This window comes from Vulpes lagopus, chromosome 11 (genome assembly GCF_018345385.1).
Source record: "Vulpes lagopus strain Blue_001 chromosome 11, ASM1834538v1, whole genome shotgun sequence".
Taxonomy (NCBI): Eukaryota; Metazoa; Chordata; class Mammalia; order Carnivora; family Canidae; genus Vulpes; species Vulpes lagopus.
Window position 1 is genome coordinate 25,890,448 of NC_054834.1, and position 16,728 is coordinate 25,907,175.

A 16,728-nucleotide genomic window follows, 5' to 3' on the forward strand; every position below is an offset into this window, starting at 1 on the left:
AATCTGGACAGGCAAATAGAGCATCTGTGGAAATGAAACCCTCCCCTTGGGCCAAATGGCACCTTGGTCCAGACAAAGTCCCCAGATCCGGCTTAATCTCTAACCAGCTGCAGTTCCCACCTTCCCCAGAAAAGGAAGTCTTCACCATCAGTGAGGGACTCTCTGGTTTGGCCCAGGGAGGTTCTCTGTCACATGTGCCCTCTCCATCCCCACGGAGGGGAGGTCATCTGCATGGTTAGACCCCCTGCTCTCCCCGTTAAGGGTAAGGGACCTTCCCTGAAACACTCCTTTCTCTTCTTTCACCGACTCCCTTCCTATGAAAACCCTCCATTTGCACCACAGCTCAGAGCTCCTCTTACCTGCCAGGTGGGAGGCTGCCCCATTCTTGAATCACTTAATAAAACCAGCTGGGTCTCTGAATTGAGTTCTTTGGTTGGTTTTTTGGCACAAGCAGTGAGAAGTCAGGGATGTGAAGGAGCTGGGGTGGGGGTGGGACAGGGAAGGAAATACCTTGGGGGGGTGCGACACAGGGTAGGAGAGACAGAGGGACAGCAGGTCCAGGGCTGGTGCTGGGAGCCGGGTGTTTTCCTGGGTTATTGACTGGGTGAGAAGAAAGGGCTGAGAGGTGGGGCCACTTTTCCAGGCTACACAGGACTTGTTCTGTAGCATCTGAATCAGGGGCGGGGGTAGGATGGACACTGGTGACAGGGAGAAGCTGGAGGCCAGAGGGGAGGCAGAGCAGGAGGGGAAGTGAGACTGAGTAGGTGCCCAAGGCTGAGGGAGGAGCACATTTGCATTGTGGCAGAGACTCAGGGAAGGGTTGTGTGTGGAGAGGAAGTCAGAGGAGAGGGGCTGGGAGGGGGTTGGTGTGTGAGGACAGAAGTCAAAGAGCGACTTTGCAAGAGAAAGAACATCTGCAGACACAATGCTGTTCCTGCAACTTGTGCTGTTGGCAGTTCTCCTCCCGGGGGGTGACGGCGAAGATGGTGAGAGCTGGGGTCCTGCCCAGTGGGTGCACATGTGTGTGTGTGTGTGTGTGTGTGTGTGTGTACATGTGCTTTTGAGTCTACGTGTTCCTGTGTGTCTCTGTGTATTTCCCTCAGTCTGTGTGTCTGTAAGTCTGTGTGTCTGTTATGTGTGTACATGTGCTTGTGTGCATTTGAGTACGTGTATATTTAAGTGTGTATCGGTACCTGTCTGGTGTCCATGCACATGTGTGGTTAAGTGTCTGGGTGTTTCTGTGTGTAGAGGTGCATATGTGGGTGCGCATGTGTATTCTCTGTGGTTGTGTGTGTGCAATTGTCTCTGTGTGTGTGAACGGGTGGTGTGGGTTCCTGGCACAGACCTGGGCAGGGAGAGAGTCAGCTGGGTCCTTCCCAAGCATCCCCGGCCCCAGGGCCCTGTGCTCTCCTGAAGGATGGGTGCGAGGCTCGGGCTCAGGGGCAGCACGTGTCTCCTGAGTTGACTATGGTTTCTCTGTCCTGCAGGTTTGGGTCCCGTCCCCGGCACCTTAGTCTCCACTCCCTTTCCTTCTCCAGGCCTTGCACTCCCAAAGCTTATGTCCTTCCCCACAGATTCCCAGGAGCCGATCTCCTTCCGGATCATCCTGACCACATCCTTTTACAGCAGTTCCTCGACGCAGAATCAAGGCTCAGCTTGGCTGGATGAGCTGCAGACTCACGGCTGGAACAACAAGACAGGAGCTTTCCGTTACCTGCAGCCTTGGTCCAAGGGCAACTTCAGCAACGAGGAGCTCCTGGAAGTGCAGAACTTATTCTACACATACACCATCCGATCCCCTTCCACATTTCATAACCACATCCGTGACTGGCAACTTGAATGTGAGTTCTGTTCCCTCGGGCTTGGGTGGCAGGTGGCAGGTGCGTGTGTGTCTCCTTGAGTTCCATCTTCCTCTAGGAAATGAGCTCCACCGGACTCTGAACCTCATGTTTCTCTGTCATATAAAGGTTCACACTCATCTGGGCAGAGGGTGGAGCCAGACCCTGATTGTTGAAAAGCTTCCCATCTTCTGCTCCGTCCCGCTCCTCTCATTGGCCACAGGCTGGGCTCTCCTGTCCCACTAGTTCTCCCATGACCACCCCTTTCCCTGGCCTCCAACCAGGCAGCTCTGGTCCTTGCTCTGTGACTGACTCCTTGATCTATGTGCTTTTCTTCCCATCCTATCCCAGCAGCGATGTCTGTCTATGCGACCCTGTCACCCCCTGTGCTCCCTTCACCCTCGGTTTTTTCTAGCCCAGCTCTCCGGCCAAGCCCTTCCCTATTTTATGCCCACATCCTTCATGTCTCTCCTACAACATTTGCTCCTTCCTCTATCATTTACCTCTTCCTCTGCTTCCAGCGACCACCAGTTCCCCTTTGAGGCTTGCCTCAAGCCAAACTGTGCTCCATTCCATTCAATCCCCTGAACTTCTCCCTCTGTTTCCACCATCCATGGCTTCCACTCGTCTCATGTCATCTCTTTCACTCCTGCTGTCTTATCACCCACATCTCTCTTCCCCAGATCCCTTTCAGATTCAGCTGGTATTAGGCTGTGATTCCCACTTTGGAGAAGCATCAGCAGGCTTCCTGCAGTTGGCTTATCAGGGATCTGATCTCCTGAGTTTCCAGAACACATCATGGAGGCCATCTCCAGAGGGAGGAAGTAGGGCTCAGAAGGTCTGCAGTCTTTTCAATGAATACCATGTTTTCAGTGAAATAGTCCACAAGCTCCTCTTTGAGTCCTGCCCCCGGTTCCTGTTGGGTCTTCTCGATGCAGGGAAAGCATATCTCCAGCGACAAGGTCAGTCCTCCTCCCTCCCTCCAAGCTTTCTGCATCCTGCGCTCAGAAATCTGTACTGTGCCCTCAAATTCAGAGTAAGAGAGAGTCAAGAGGGTGAAGGGGTGATGGTGATGGGCTTTAAGAGGCGGAAAGGTGTGTCTGTCTAAGGTGATGTGAGCACCTCCCCTCAGTCTGTGAATCCCTGTCCTGTCTCTGCAGTGCGGCCCGAGGCCTGGCTGTCCGCTGGCCCCAGCCCTGGGCCTGGCCATCTGCTGCTGGTGTGCCACGTCTCTGGTTTCTACCCCAAGCCTGTGTGGGTGACATGGATGCGGGGCGACCAGGAGCAGCAGGGCACCTTGTATAGCGATATTTTGCCCAATACCGATGGGACGTGGTACCTTCAAGTGTCCTTGGATGTGAAAGTCAAGGAGGCAGCTGGCCTGTCCTGCCGTGTGAGACACAGCAGTCTAGGAGGCCAGGACATGGTCCTCCACTGGGGTGAGGAAGTGTCGGGTCCAGCTGGGAAAGGGGCACGGGGTCCTTCAGTAGAGTTGGGGAGCCTGATGAAAAATTTAGGTTGCTAGTGATTCTAGTCCCCAACATTAAAATATCTGTATCCCAAGAAATGGAAGAGCTGAGGGTGAGGGTCCTGCAGATGTGGGAGGATGTGGAGGGTTAGGTGGAATGTCCATCTCTGAGGAGGGATGGGAGAAGTGAAAGGAGGAAGGGCGGTCGGTCAGGGAGAGGGTGACAGGGGCAGAGAGGTTGTGGGAGGTGCAGTTCAACCCAGGGTGGACGGGAAATGACACCCTCTGTGCCCAACCCCACAGAGCAGCCCCACTCCGTGAACTTGGTCTTCCTGGTGGTGATCGTGCCCCTGGTGCTCCTGGCAGGCCTGGCGTGGTGGCTCTGGAAGCGCTGGTGAGTCTCTGGAGCCCCCTTCCTGCTCTTTCCCACGTGTCTCCCCACCTTTCCCTGTGTCCTCAGCCCTCCTGCCGCCCGTGCCCTTCCGCCCTGCAGCCTCCCCTCCACCTGCTGCAGAGGGCCTCCTCCTTGTTCTTCCAGGAAAGCCCACTGGAGACCTCAGTGCACGGACGTCCCTTCGGAGCGGGATCTCAGCCGCCCAGGCTCCAGCACTTACCTAAACCCAGCTCAGCACTGATGTCCTGGCCACTCCCTGTGGCCAACTCTTCCTTAGTCCTCCCTATTGACCGGTTCTCAGTGTCAGCTCAGCGTGATTCAGGGGGATTTGTTGTTCTGACTTGGTTCTGGAACTTAAATTTCAAAATTTAACTCAGCATAACCTGATGCCCCAGCAACCTCATGGGTCACAGACATCATATCCTCCAGTGAGTCATCCTTTCCACCAGTGAGCCGTCCCTGAGTCAGAATTGGAGGCCGTCTCTGCCTGGCGACAATTGCCAGCTTCTTTTCCTTCACTTTGACAATTCTATTCCTGACCCCCATCCCTTGTTGCCCCCATCAGGTCCTTTTCCCTTCTAATTCTTAGGATTCTTGAGAGCAAAGTCCATGTCTTTTTAATATTTGCATCCTTCGCAAGGAGCCTCAGCTACAGGGAAAATGTCCTCAGTAATAAAAACCTGCGTTAAATTCATGTTAAATTCCTAGATTTTTCTTATTCTTTTTCTTCCTACCGTGTTTGTAGTAACTGAGATGTTTGATCCTTTTTTTTTTTTTTTTTTTTTTTTTGGGTGGTTTGATCCTCTTCTTGTTAGAAGTCTTGTCACCTGGCCAGGGTACTCACACTTTCCCTGTTCCTGTTGACACCCCCAGGTCTCTATGCTGAAACAAGTTTTCTATTAAGATTTGTATTATTTAACTACATAAACCTTTTGGATGAATTGTTTTTCCAAGTATTCTGAATCAAGTAGAATGGTAGGATTCAGGTTCTTTTTTTTCTTTTAACCATTTTTTTTGTTTATTTTATTTTATGTATTTTTTTTATTGGAGTTCGATTTGCCTACATATAACATAACACCCAGTGCTCATCCCGTCCAGTGTCCCCCTTGGTGCCCGTCACCCAGTCACCCCATCCTCCCCACCTTCCGCTCCTTCCACCACCCCTTGTTCGTTTCCCAGAGTTAGGAGTCTCTCATGTTTGGCCTCCCTCTCTGATATTCCCAAAAAACATCAAAAACCTGAATCCCGAGAAAAAGTGAGTGGGGAAAATCAGGATTCAGGTTTTTAATGTTTGTTGGGCTCAAGGCACCAGAAGACCTACCACTCTGGGGTATTTTAAAAATAAAAGGTCAGCTGACTTCCTGAATGACAATTTGCATTTTAGCAAAATCAGCAGTTGATTCGAAGGTGCATAAACATGATGATGCCTGAGAAGGAGCAGGGCAAGTATGTCCTGAAGGGAAAGGAGATGCTCCGGGAAAGAGAACAGGAGTGCTGTGGTCAGGGATGAGTGGGGACTCAGCAAGGGGCGTGCACACAGCGCCTTCTCGCATTCCTGGGCGCTGTGTCACAGCCACTGAGGACCTGGAGTCAGCCGCACTGAGCCAGTGCTCCTGGGGCAATGCGGGGTTCGGGTCCTGGGCTGACTACGCAGCTTGGTTTCAGGTGTGCCTGTATGAAGACAGCCTCTTGGGGGCACCTAGGTTGAGCAGTTGAGCGGCTGTCTTTGGCTCAGGTGATAATCTCAAGGGTCCTGGGATGGAATAATAATAATAATAATTCAGGTTCCTGCTGAGCAGGAGGTCCGATTGTCCCTCTCCCTCTGCGCCTTCCCCTGTTTGTGCTCTGTCACTCGAATAAATAAAAAATCTTTAAAAAAAAATCTTTTTAACAAATAAAGACAGCGTCTTTAAAACATATATACTTGTAAACTATATACTGAAATACCAGCTCAGAAGTGTCTAACGTTTCTCGGCTTGGGTACTGTGACCACCAGCGTCTTAGGCTTGCAGCCCCACAGCTTTGCTGCCCAGGATGGTTTTAGAAAAAAAACAAACAAGAAACAGTCACCGTCTCATGGATCCATGAGCATAACCCCTCTCCCCCCTTTTCCCTTGGGGTCACCATAGCGTCCCAGATGATACTTCAGCACTTTCTGGAGTGGCTCCACATCGTCGTCGTGAATGTTTATTCCTTTTCATGGATTTACGGCATTGGTGACTCATTACCTTGGACCTCATGACCCACGAGTCTGCATCGGGACCTCAGTGAGCCTCAGTCACTTATAGGGTTTGTGTCTGCGAGCACATCCCCCACTTCTTACACTTAGGAACACCCGTTAGCCCTGCGGCTCTGGGCTTCAGAATGGTTTTAAACTGTGAAATCACCTAGAAAGAGCTCATCAATGCAGAAACTGTGGCACCAAATGGACCATGACTAAGACATGTGTTAACAGTGTAGGAATTAGCACGGGAAGGCAGAGGGGCGTCTGGTCCTGCCTCACCTGGGATCACCCGAGGTGGGGGACATCTGTTAGGCCCCTCTAGGTATCCGTGAATGGCGCCGAGCGCATGTCTGGGGCTACAAATCAAGGTCAGCAGGTAGGTCCATCAGCACAGAGTCCATGAATAATGAAGACGGACCCTTTGTGACTGGTGACCCCACGGCAGTGCGAGTGGAGACATCCACAGCCTGCCTTCAGTTACTTTAGGTTTCATTAATTAACTCAACAAACCATTCTCAAGTCCTGACCAGGCAGTGGGGATATTCTGAGTATCAAGTCACGGGGAGGAAAAGGTCTTCCCTGTTTCCGAGCTTGAAATTTTTGCTTTTCCTGATCTCATTATGGTTTTCATCGTTGTTTCTAAACCAGTTTGTTAGTCAGTGACTTATTTGCATTGAACTAGGAGACAGAGACTTAGTTCTAATTTGTTTAGGGGCTGAGAGAGGAGGCCAGGGTAGGAGAACTCCCAGAGGGACACGTGCATGTTCTCAAATGTCTCAAATGTCTACATGTGTAGGCATTTCTGGAAAATAACGTTGAGGTGGGAGAAGAGGCGAAGATGAAAATATGGGAAGGGGGGAGAACACATCACAGGACTTCTGCAACATTCCTGCCTGGGTCAGGCTGCTTGGCTGTTTCCCTAAGTTCAGTCCACCTTGCTCCCCTCGCATGGGCACCATGTGGTTTTGGTTGGTTGGATCCACCCTCATGGGTATCCCTGGGCTCTGATCATCCTGAGGCCATCAGGAGAAAGCATCCTTGACATTGAGACAGGCTGGAGGATGGACAGGTAGCCTCCAGGTCAGGCCAATCACTGGACAGGTATCACTTGTCCTGACTCAGAGTGATAGTTCAGGGCCAGGCACCTGCTCCAGGTGGCACAGAACACACGAATCCTGATTCCTATGGATATTAGAGAGGAAAAAAATGCCCTCTCTTGGCCTGGATGATAAGGTCAGGGTATGAAGCCTGAGACAAGTACAATCCATTTCTCAGCACCAGAGAAGCAAGCCTGAGGATAAAGCCTGCCTGCAAGAAGGCAGAGAAATTATACACATGACATTTGCCAAGAAGGTAGATCCCAAGTGTTCTCACCACAAGAAATAAAAATAAAAGAAAAGAAAAAAGAAAAGTTCTGGGTGTGAGGTGGTGGTCTGGTTGTGGGCATGGTATCACCACGTACATATACACCAAACTTCCAGTGGTTATTTCAGTCTATGTTTTTAGGAGAAATGTCAATTAAACTGCTCAAACATGTGATGAATACTATATAAAATATTAATTTTCATGATCTGCTTCAATGGAGGTTTTCTGGACAAATTCTGCATTTTCCTTCTGAAATGCTGCATGCCTCACGGGAGGCAGGGCAGGTATGGACGTGAGCATTCAGACGCGGCTCCCTGGAGGCTCCGTGTGTGCACCAGGCTCCCAGGATCTTCAGGCCGGCCTCTCTGAGGAGTCGTTGGAAGACTTTCTCAGGACCTTCGTTCATGTGGTGTCACAGGCTCTGCTGCACCTGTTAGAGCCAGCGAGGGCCCCCATGGCCCGTGGTGGCCCCCACCTTCCTCCCTGGGCGGCTGGAAAGCTGCACACTGTCCACACGTACAATTTTCAGGTGTCATCATCCTCCAGTGAGTCTGAAAACAGCAGCAATAATGAAACCAAAGCATCGGAAAAGCAAAGGCAGACACACAGACCCACAGAAGGTGCTGGAACTCCCACGACCCTGGGCTCCCCAGTTCCATCAGGCAATACCTTCCCTGTGTGGTTTCAGCCCAACAAGGTGGATTTCTATCCTTAGTGACTGGAAGCTCCCCTCTGGTGGATGTGGGTGTGGCCTCCGGGGATGCGGGGCTAACGTCTCTCTTCCTTGCAAAGCTCTTCTTCACTTTCCTCTTCCTTTCCCTCGAGTCTTTAAAATATTCATTATTTTTCTTGCCCATTTTCTTTTTCCCTCGTGTGTCCTCATCTTGTGACACTCTTACCTTATCTTGTGTGTTAACCCTGACATCTGGATCACTCCGTGTTCTGGGTGTTTTCATGGATTTCTAGCAGACCACAGGTCAGGAACGAGGTGCTGGGTCTGCTGTGGGCTACACGACTGGCAAGTATTTATACTCCAGGGTTTTCCTAGAGACAAGGGGACAAGCTGCTCCAGCATGTAATAAACCAGGAAGTGTCATGGTAGGAAGTTAACCAGGAAGGTAAGATGTAAGACATTTTCCATGGATTGCTTCCTGACACAATCCATCCATCCATCCATCCATCCATCCATCCATCTATCCATCCATCCATCCACTCATTCTTTCATCACTTACTCAGCATTTCCTATTTGTGTGATAAGCACATTCTCTGAGAGTGGTTCCAACACTATGAGAAGCAGCTCTGTGTCCAGGTATTTAAGATATGAGTAATCTCTTCCTCTAAGCTCTTTCCTTTTTTGATGTCTACATTTAATCACCCAGAGGCAAACTTTAGAAATCTTTGTAGCTTCTCTGTTCTAGCTTTTGTCTTTGTCAAGTCGTGCTCTACAAAGTCTCCGAAAACCTTATCTTTCCTTCCCTATGGTGGGCTTCATGAATCCCCACGTGGGCGGAGACAGAGCTTTCCCCTCTCCCTATAAGCGTTCCTCTTGGTTTCCTTTTTTTTTATTTTAAAGATTTTATTTATTTATTTATGAGAGTCACACAGAGAGAGAGGCAGAGACACAAGCAGAGGGAGAAGCAAGCTCCATGCAGGGAGCCCGACGTGGGACTCGATCCCAGGACTCCAGGATCATGCCCTGGGCCAAAGGCAGATGCTTAATCACTGAGCCACCCAGGTGTCCCCCTCTTGGTTTCCTAAACAGAGTCTCTATTGCAACCACAGCGGGCTCATGTTTAAGAGAAGGAAATGTCCACTGGGAGGAGCTCCTCATGGAAGGTTCGAGAGTATAGTACAAACGGGAGGCCAGTTTGTGATTGGACAGGGGAGAAAGGAGAAGCTGAAATGTAAACTTTCTGGATTTGGCAGTTGGAAGGAGAGTCCGTCTTGTCAGATCCACGGGCAGACAGGGAGCAGGTGAGGGAGTGATGGCAGGCCCTCGTGCTGTGCACATGCGGTGGGTGCTGGGCATTGTGCCCCCACTCTGCATCCCTAAGTAATTTGATCAAGTTAAAGGGTGAGATATTTTAAAATGTGAAGTTGTGTTGAACAGGAAAAGTGTGTTAAGTTAGTATTTGATGTTTTCCTAATTTATTCATTAGATCTTAATTTTGTTCCAAACTTTTTAATGGCATGTATAAGCTTTGTTTTTCTTTCTTTCTTCTTCTTCTTTTTTTTTTAGTCCATCTAGACATGTGACCAGATGACTACAGTCAGCTTTGTACACGAGAGAAGAGTTAGCTCATCACTGCATGCTCACTTTTACGAATCATTATGTGTACTATTTATAATAGTTTCATTATGAATCCTTTAATTTCTAACTATTTTAATTGTTAGTGGTCAGCTTTAAAAAAATCCTCTTCTTCCCACGTGAGAGGAAGTTTAGTTGGCCAAGTCCACAGTAAGCTGTAAGCGTTCAGGCATTTCTCCTTTCTAGAAAGATTAAGAGTGAACCTGGGAGCAAAGATGAGCATCTGCAGTTAAAAACAAGGGAAAGGACGTTTCCTCTCGGATGAGGGCTGGGCACGTCCGCGCACAAATGCAAGCTTCCTCATTACCAAGAAGGATAAACCGACCTAGCTTGGATCAGGACAGTTAGAATTAGCCTTTTTGCTGTGAAATCCACTTTCTGTGTGACTTTAGTTTGGGGCTAGGAACACTCACTGGTGAATTTGAACATGGGTACGGTCTCTATGTTTCAGAAATAATTTGCATATGCTTTGTCCCATTTTTTTTGTGGTGACTTGTAACTTCAGGCCTTGAGCATTTATAACAGGATTCAGACCTGAACTGTGAGCCTGGTGTGTATCTGGCCTCACACCTGTCTGTTTCTGTGTTTGTGTAATTTTTAAAAATATTTTTATTGGGGTTCAATTTGCCAACATATAGGATAACACCCAGTGCTCATCCCATCAAGCGCCCCCCTCAGTGCCTACGTTAGTGCAATTTAAAATATTCCAGATTTTTAAACAATGGTCACTCCTTAGTGGTTTTCACAGTCATTGTTTTTACACTGCTGAGCACATATTCTCTTTTCCTGGCTTAAAATGATTGCGAGGTGACAGGTATCGGGGGAATTTACTGCTTCAAAAGCACTTATTTGTAAACAAGAAAGGCTAAAAGCATAGGAGTTAAGATTTTAATTAGGAAGCTAGGAAAAGAGCAAAATCAGTAAAAATTTAGAAGGTAAAAAATTCATTTAAAAGCACTAAAAGTAAAACAAAAAAAATTATAAAGGTGACTGGCAACACTAAAGCACGGCCTCTTGAGAAAATCAATCAACATATAAAACCTCTGTCAGAACTGGTTGAAAGAGTCATAAGCATGAGAAAAGCAGACATATTATAGGAATGACATACATTGAATAAGAGCATGTTATTTATGATTTATATCAACATATTTGTTATAGATAACATTTTATTTTAAAAAATCCTAGAAGAGGGAGAGTCTGAATGTCTGCACTGTGCTCACTAAGGAATAGGAGTAAAGACCAAAGTTCCTGCTGGTTCCTGCTAGGTACAAACTACAGGTGTAGCAAGTAATTATACTCCAGATGCTTCATTCCAGGCAGAGAAAAGGACAGAAAACAATCCCAACTAATTGTCCAAAGTCTTCATGGTACCCAAACCAGCAAGGCTTTTTCCAGAAATAAAAAACAATTATTAAAATAGTAACTATCTGTTAACCTCATTTTGCATACTTACAGGGAAATTAGGTCTATAGACTCAAAATAATTGCCAACAGAAACCAGCACTAGATGAAGTAGGATTTGCCAGGAATGCAAGGATTATTTACCATTAAAAATCTCAATAGAATCACTTACTTTAACAGATTAAGAAAATAAAACCATATAATCATCTCCAGGATCACAGAAAAAGCATTTGAGGTATTTATTTATTTATTTATTATTTTTCTTTTTTTTTAAATAATAAATTTATTTTTTATTGGTGTTCAATTTGCCAACATACAGAATAACACTCAGTGCGCATCCCGTCAAGTGCCCCCCTCAGTGCCCGCCACCCATTCACCCCCACCCCCCGCCCTCCTCCCCTTCCACCACCCCTAGTTCATTTCCCAGAATTAGGAGTCTTCATGTTCTGTCTCCCTTTCTGATATTTCTTACCCATTTCTTCTCCCTTCCCCTCTATTCCCTTTCACTATTATTTATATTCCCCAAATGAATGAGACCATATAATGTTTGTCCTTCTCCGATTGACTTCTTTCACTCAGCATAATCCCCTCCAGTTCCATCCACGTTGAAGCAAATGGTGGGTATTTGTCATTTCTAATGGCTGAGGAATATTCCATTGTATACATAGACCACATCTTCTTTATCCATTCATCTTTCGAAGGACACCGAGGCTCCTTCCATAGTTTGGCTATTGTGAACATTGCTGCTAGAAACATCAGGGTCCAGGTGTCCCGGCATTTCATTGCATCTGTATCTTTGGGGTAAATTCCCAGCAGTGCAATTGCTGGGTCGTAGGGCAGGTCTATTTTTAACTCTGAGGAACCTCCACGCATTTGAGGTATTTAAATGTCCCTTCTGATAAAACCTGAACAACCCAGAATACAGGGACACGTGGCTGCAAATAGCCTGTATGACACATATTTGATTCCGAAGGTTTGAAATCATTCCAGTGAAAATCAAGGACAAGATGCCCACCTGCTGGAATCTTTGCTTTTCTGTAAAATACTACGAACTCTCCTTAATCCAGCAAGGCAAGGGATATAAGGAGGCATGAAAACAGAAATTAAATAAAAATTATTATTATTTACAGATCATATGGTTGTATATGAGGAAATTAAAAATAACTAAAATATTGGGAGTGACGAGAGTTCAGGAATTTATCTAAATAAAAAAATTAACATGTAAATAAAAATTGTAAGGATTTCAAGAGATGATATGATTTCTACCTAGAAACTAGTGGAATAAAAAGCAAACAATTATAGCTGACATAAAAATGTAGCACGTTTTTTAAAAAGATTTTTTATTTATTTATTTGAGAAAGAGAGAGCACGAGCACGGGGGAGGAGCAGAGGGACAAGCCGACTCCTCACTGAGCATGGAACCCGATGCAGGGCCGATACCAAGAATCTGACACCTAACTGACTGAGCCACCTAGGCGCCCAAAAATGTAGCAAGTTCTTTAGGCACAAAATATATATTAAAAAAATCAACAACACTTTTTTATACATGCAACAAGGACAAATAAGATGAAATTAGAAACCATTTATAACAGCATCAAAATCTATGCAATAGCTAAGAATTGGCTAAAGAAAGGATGAACAAGAATTCTACAGAGAAATATAAAAACTATTAAAGATCATAAAAGTATTTCTAATTAATTGGAGTAGTATGGAAGGAATTATTATAAAAAGTTACAGTTCTCTTTAAGTCATTCTATTACTTCAGCAAATTTCTAATTAAAATTTCAGTTGAACTCTGGGAAATGAACAAGGGGTAGGGGCGGAGGGGTTGGGTTGACTGGGTGACAGGCACTGAGGGGGGCACTTGATGGGATGAGCACTGGGTGTTATGCTATATGTTGGCAAATTGAACTCCAATAAAAAAATAAAGGCAAATCAAAAATTAAAATAAATTACATATGGCATATATATTTTTAAAAATTAAAAAATAAAATAAATGAACTAAGTAAAAACAAAAACAAAATAAAATAAAAAATAAAAAATAAAATTCCAGTTGGATTTCTGGAGGAACATAGTAAGCTTATTTTCTACATTACGTAGAAGAATAAATGGGAAAGGAGAAAAAATGAGTGGGAAATATCAGAAAGGGAGACAGAACATGAAAGATCCTAACTCTGGGAAATGAACTAGGGGTGATGGAAGGGGAGGTGGGCAGGGGGTGGGGGTGACTAGGTGGCAGGCACTGAGGGGGGCACTTGACAGGATGAGCACTGGGTGTTATTCTGTATGTTGACAAATTGAACGCCAATAAAAAATAAATTTATTAAAAAAAGAATAAATGATTACAAATATCTAAGTCATTCTTGAAAGAGTAGAGGAAAGATTCATTGACAATGGAATAAAGTTGCAAATGCAAAAGACAATCCTACAAAATCAGTAGTATTTACCAAAGTAGAATGTTTTTATGATCTATTGGTGGGGAATTATTTCTTAAAGTAAGTTCCCAAATTGGACACTGCAGAGGTTCGGTGAGAAACGGCCTGCGGCGGTGGCTCAAGCACCCTATATGTAACGTACTCAGTTCCGGGTGAGCAGCGGGGCTGGAGGGGGGCCTGAGGGGGGCCGAGGGGTCCCTCCCTCTCAGCCTCAAGCTCCAAGGCCCAGTCCTTCCCAGGGACCTAGAACCCAGTCGGGTCCTGCCTGGCAAGGGTCCTGAGCTCTCCACCCTTCGGGAACAGCGATGGGCACATCCAGGAGGAGTGGCGGCAACACAGACCATTCCTCTGTTTGCATATTTTCTTGCTTCAGAACCACAAAGAGTGTAAGACGGATGGACTTTTTGGGGAAAAAAAAATTAAACAAAAAATATAAAAGCTGTTAAATTTTACTTTGCAAAATTAAGGCTTTCTTATTAACCAAGCATCAACTGAACAAAATTAATGGTGGATAATTGAGAGAAATATTTGGAATTCTAAATATACATTTATATATATATTTAGAACACTACGGGAAGTGTTTAGAACAGAGCTTACTGAGATATGTTCATAAATAAAGGATATAGTATAATACGTTTTGTGGAAATCCAAGTTGTGTGCATCAAAGCAACACATTTTCTGAGGCACCTGGGGGCTCAGTGGTTGAGTGTCTGCCTTCGGCTCAGGTCAGGGCATGACCCCAGGATCCTGGGATCGAGTCCCACATGGGGCTCCCCTGCATGGAGCCTGCTTCTCCCTCTGCCTGGGTCTCCAGGACTAGGCCCTGGGCCAAAGGCAGGCGCTAAACCTCTGAGCCACCCGGGGATCCCCCCCACACTCCCATTTCTAACCACAGAAGCAAAACATGTGCAGCATCAAAACCGTCTGGTTGCAAACGTCGGGGTTTCTGTAATCACCCAAGGCTATGGGTCGGAGCCACTGTCTACGCCTTGCCTCCAGGTGGCAGTGGACAGTAAACCAGAGTGTGTCCTTGTTCCTATGACATCGGAAGTCCCCCAAATCAAGTGGCCAGCAGACCCACGCTTACGTCCACAGGAAGCTGCCAGCAAGGCACTGAAATTATTCACAAAAATATGCTCATGAGACCGAGGATCAGCGGTGAGAATAGCGCAGCCACCGAGTCAAGGGGGGACACAGCTGCTGAAGGAAGGTGGAGTGGAGCGGAGGGCGGGAGGTTTGGGGGCCCGAGGAGCCGTCCCTGGGCCTAGGAAGGTGGGGGGCCCAGTCGTTTGAGAAAGTGCAGCTCTTGCCGTCCTCAGGCACATGGCAGTTTCTCCCGACGGTTCTTACGAGGACCAAGCTGCGTGGTGCTGAGAACAAGGCTCTGGGGAAGCTGTGTCCCACGGGTGGCACCTGTTGCCCGCAGGTTCACGGGCTCCTGACCCAAGGAACCTGACTATAAGCCCCCGCGGAAAGTAGCCTCCGCGCAGCAGGCTCCGGGGGCGCCCAGGGTTGGCCTGAGAGGCTCCGGGGGTCCACGCGGTCCATGGGGGACCCGCTTCATGGGCTTCGAGCAGTGGTGGCTTCTAGGCCGTGTGCTCTAACCTCCGCCCCACCTGCCATGATCTCACACCACCTGTTAGAGCGGCAGCCGGACACCGGCTGAGTTGTGGTGGAGGTGACAGCTGGACGCTTCTCGAAGGCTTGCACACGTGCTCAGAGGTGGCCATGAGGGTCCACGGAGACTGCTGCTGGCCCTGTGGGGAGCCCCGATTCCTCCTGAGGTGAACCCGAGGCTCTGCTCCAAGGCAGAGGCCCTTGCGGCCCAACTCTGTACCATCCTGCTTGGCTAGGAGGCCAGACCCGGCCTGACCCGGCCCGACCTGGCAACAGGTGCCAGCCCCGATGTGGCTCCAGCGTGTCCTGAGGGGAGCAGCCACCGTCGTAGGGCCTTGAGTTGGTTCCGGGGATGTCACCTGAAACTGCTTGCCAGCCACACACCTACCCACCACCTGGGCCTCCACGGGAGACCCCACCGCTGTCTCTCAAAGATGCTTGCTCGACAGTAAATCAATCCCCCAAGCATTAGATGTTAGATGGGGGCACAGAGCTGCATCCTCGAGCGGAGTGACCCAGGACTGCCCAGCTCAGTGAGGGGACCGCAGCGGTAGTAGGGGCTGTGCCCACCTTCGTCCTGCCCCCGCATCGCTGGCTTCGAGGTGGCTCGAAGGAAGGGTCTCCGAAAACTACCTTGAAGTATGAGGTGACCTTCAGAAGGAGGACCAAGCATAGAAAGACCAGACATGACACAAAACAAAACAAAACACTCAAAAACCCCCCAAACAAAAGAGGAACCTACACACCAAGTCCCGAGGTAGCAGAAGCCACAACAGCCCTGAACGGCCTGCTTCCAGTTTTTTCATTGGAGAGCACTAAGCCATGATCGCTCGAAAGATGCTGCTAATGTGACCTTTTAGTACAATAAAAGTCAAAGGTCTACTTCCAAAAACATCCCGTAAATTGATGTCCGTAGCCCTGGCCTGTCATGATGTTTTAGTGCGATTAGTACCGTAGGCAGAATGAGATTAGAATTCCAGGTCAATGTGCTTAATTCCTTGTAACTGTCACAGGGTTAAGGGATTTTTTTTTTTTAAGGAAAAATGAAGTGATGATGTCACTAAGAAGGGGGCCATTGATGCAAATTGCCATTTTTAAATTTTGACTCCGAATCTTATGATTCAAAGTCAGTCTTCGCTTTGCATAAGAGTGTGGGACTGTAAAAACTGCTCATGCAAGCCGTGAGCTTGCAAAAAATATCTGGTTTCTGTTTTGCAAAAGAAAAGGACTCTTCATATGTCATGACGCATAGAAGCCTACGGTCAAGGCACAAGCAGTGCCGGAGGGTCCAGGGGTCACTCACGGCGGTGGCGGGTCCTCAAGGAACGGGGGAGATAAGCAGGAGGGGGGACAAGGGAGGGAGACCGGGAGCTCAGCGAAGGGCAAGGAGACAAGTGTGGACACAAGATGGAAGGTGACACGCGAGACGTGGGAGAAGAAGGAAAAGTTCTGTAAATAGTAATGAACGTGATCTGAGACCCAGGGAGATGATGGCAAAGTGAGAGGGTGTCAGGCTCTGTCCTTCAGACGTGAATCATGTGGGAACTGGCTGCAGGGGCCCCTGGGGGTGTCCTGGCCTCGGGGCTGTAGGGGGGCAGCCAGGGCATCTGCAGGGGCCCCTGGGGGTGTCCCTGGGGGGTGTCTTGCCCTCGGGGCTCTGAGGGGCAGCTAGGGCGTCT

At 47.8% G+C, this 16,728-nt stretch overlaps 1 protein-coding gene across 1 annotated transcript; it reads left to right on the plus strand.

The window, feature by feature from the left end:
- Nucleotides 1-815: 815 nt before the first annotated feature.
- Nucleotides 816-4,390, plus strand: LOC121471445 (T-cell surface glycoprotein CD1a-like). Its single transcript, XM_041722225.1, has 6 exons — nucleotides 816-986; nucleotides 1,575-1,841; nucleotides 2,522-2,800; nucleotides 2,999-3,277; nucleotides 3,610-3,700; nucleotides 3,845-4,390. Exons 1-6 carry the CDS (start codon nucleotides 926-928, stop codon nucleotides 3,939-3,941), a joined length of 1,074 nt encoding a protein of 357 aa, XP_041578159.1. The 5' UTR covers nucleotides 816-925; the 3' UTR covers nucleotides 3,942-4,390.
- The last annotated feature ends 12,338 nt before the right edge of the window (nucleotides 4,391-16,728 follow it).

What these genes read in the sequence shown, in the direction of transcription:
- LOC121471445 (XM_041722225.1), top strand. Translation starts at nt 926, where the DNA reads ATGCTGTTCCTGCAACTTGTGCTGTTGGCAGTTCTCCTCCCGGGGGGT. An exon ending in CCGTGACTGGCAACTTGAAT is followed by an intron (nt 1,842 to 2,521) that starts GTGAGTTCTGTT and finishes TCTCTTCCCCAG; the next exon opens with ATCCCTTTCAGATTCAGCTG. An exon ending in AGCATATCTCCAGCGACAAG is followed by an intron (nt 2,801 to 2,998) that starts GTCAGTCCTCCT and finishes CTGTCTCTGCAG; the next exon opens with TGCGGCCCGAGGCCTGGCTG.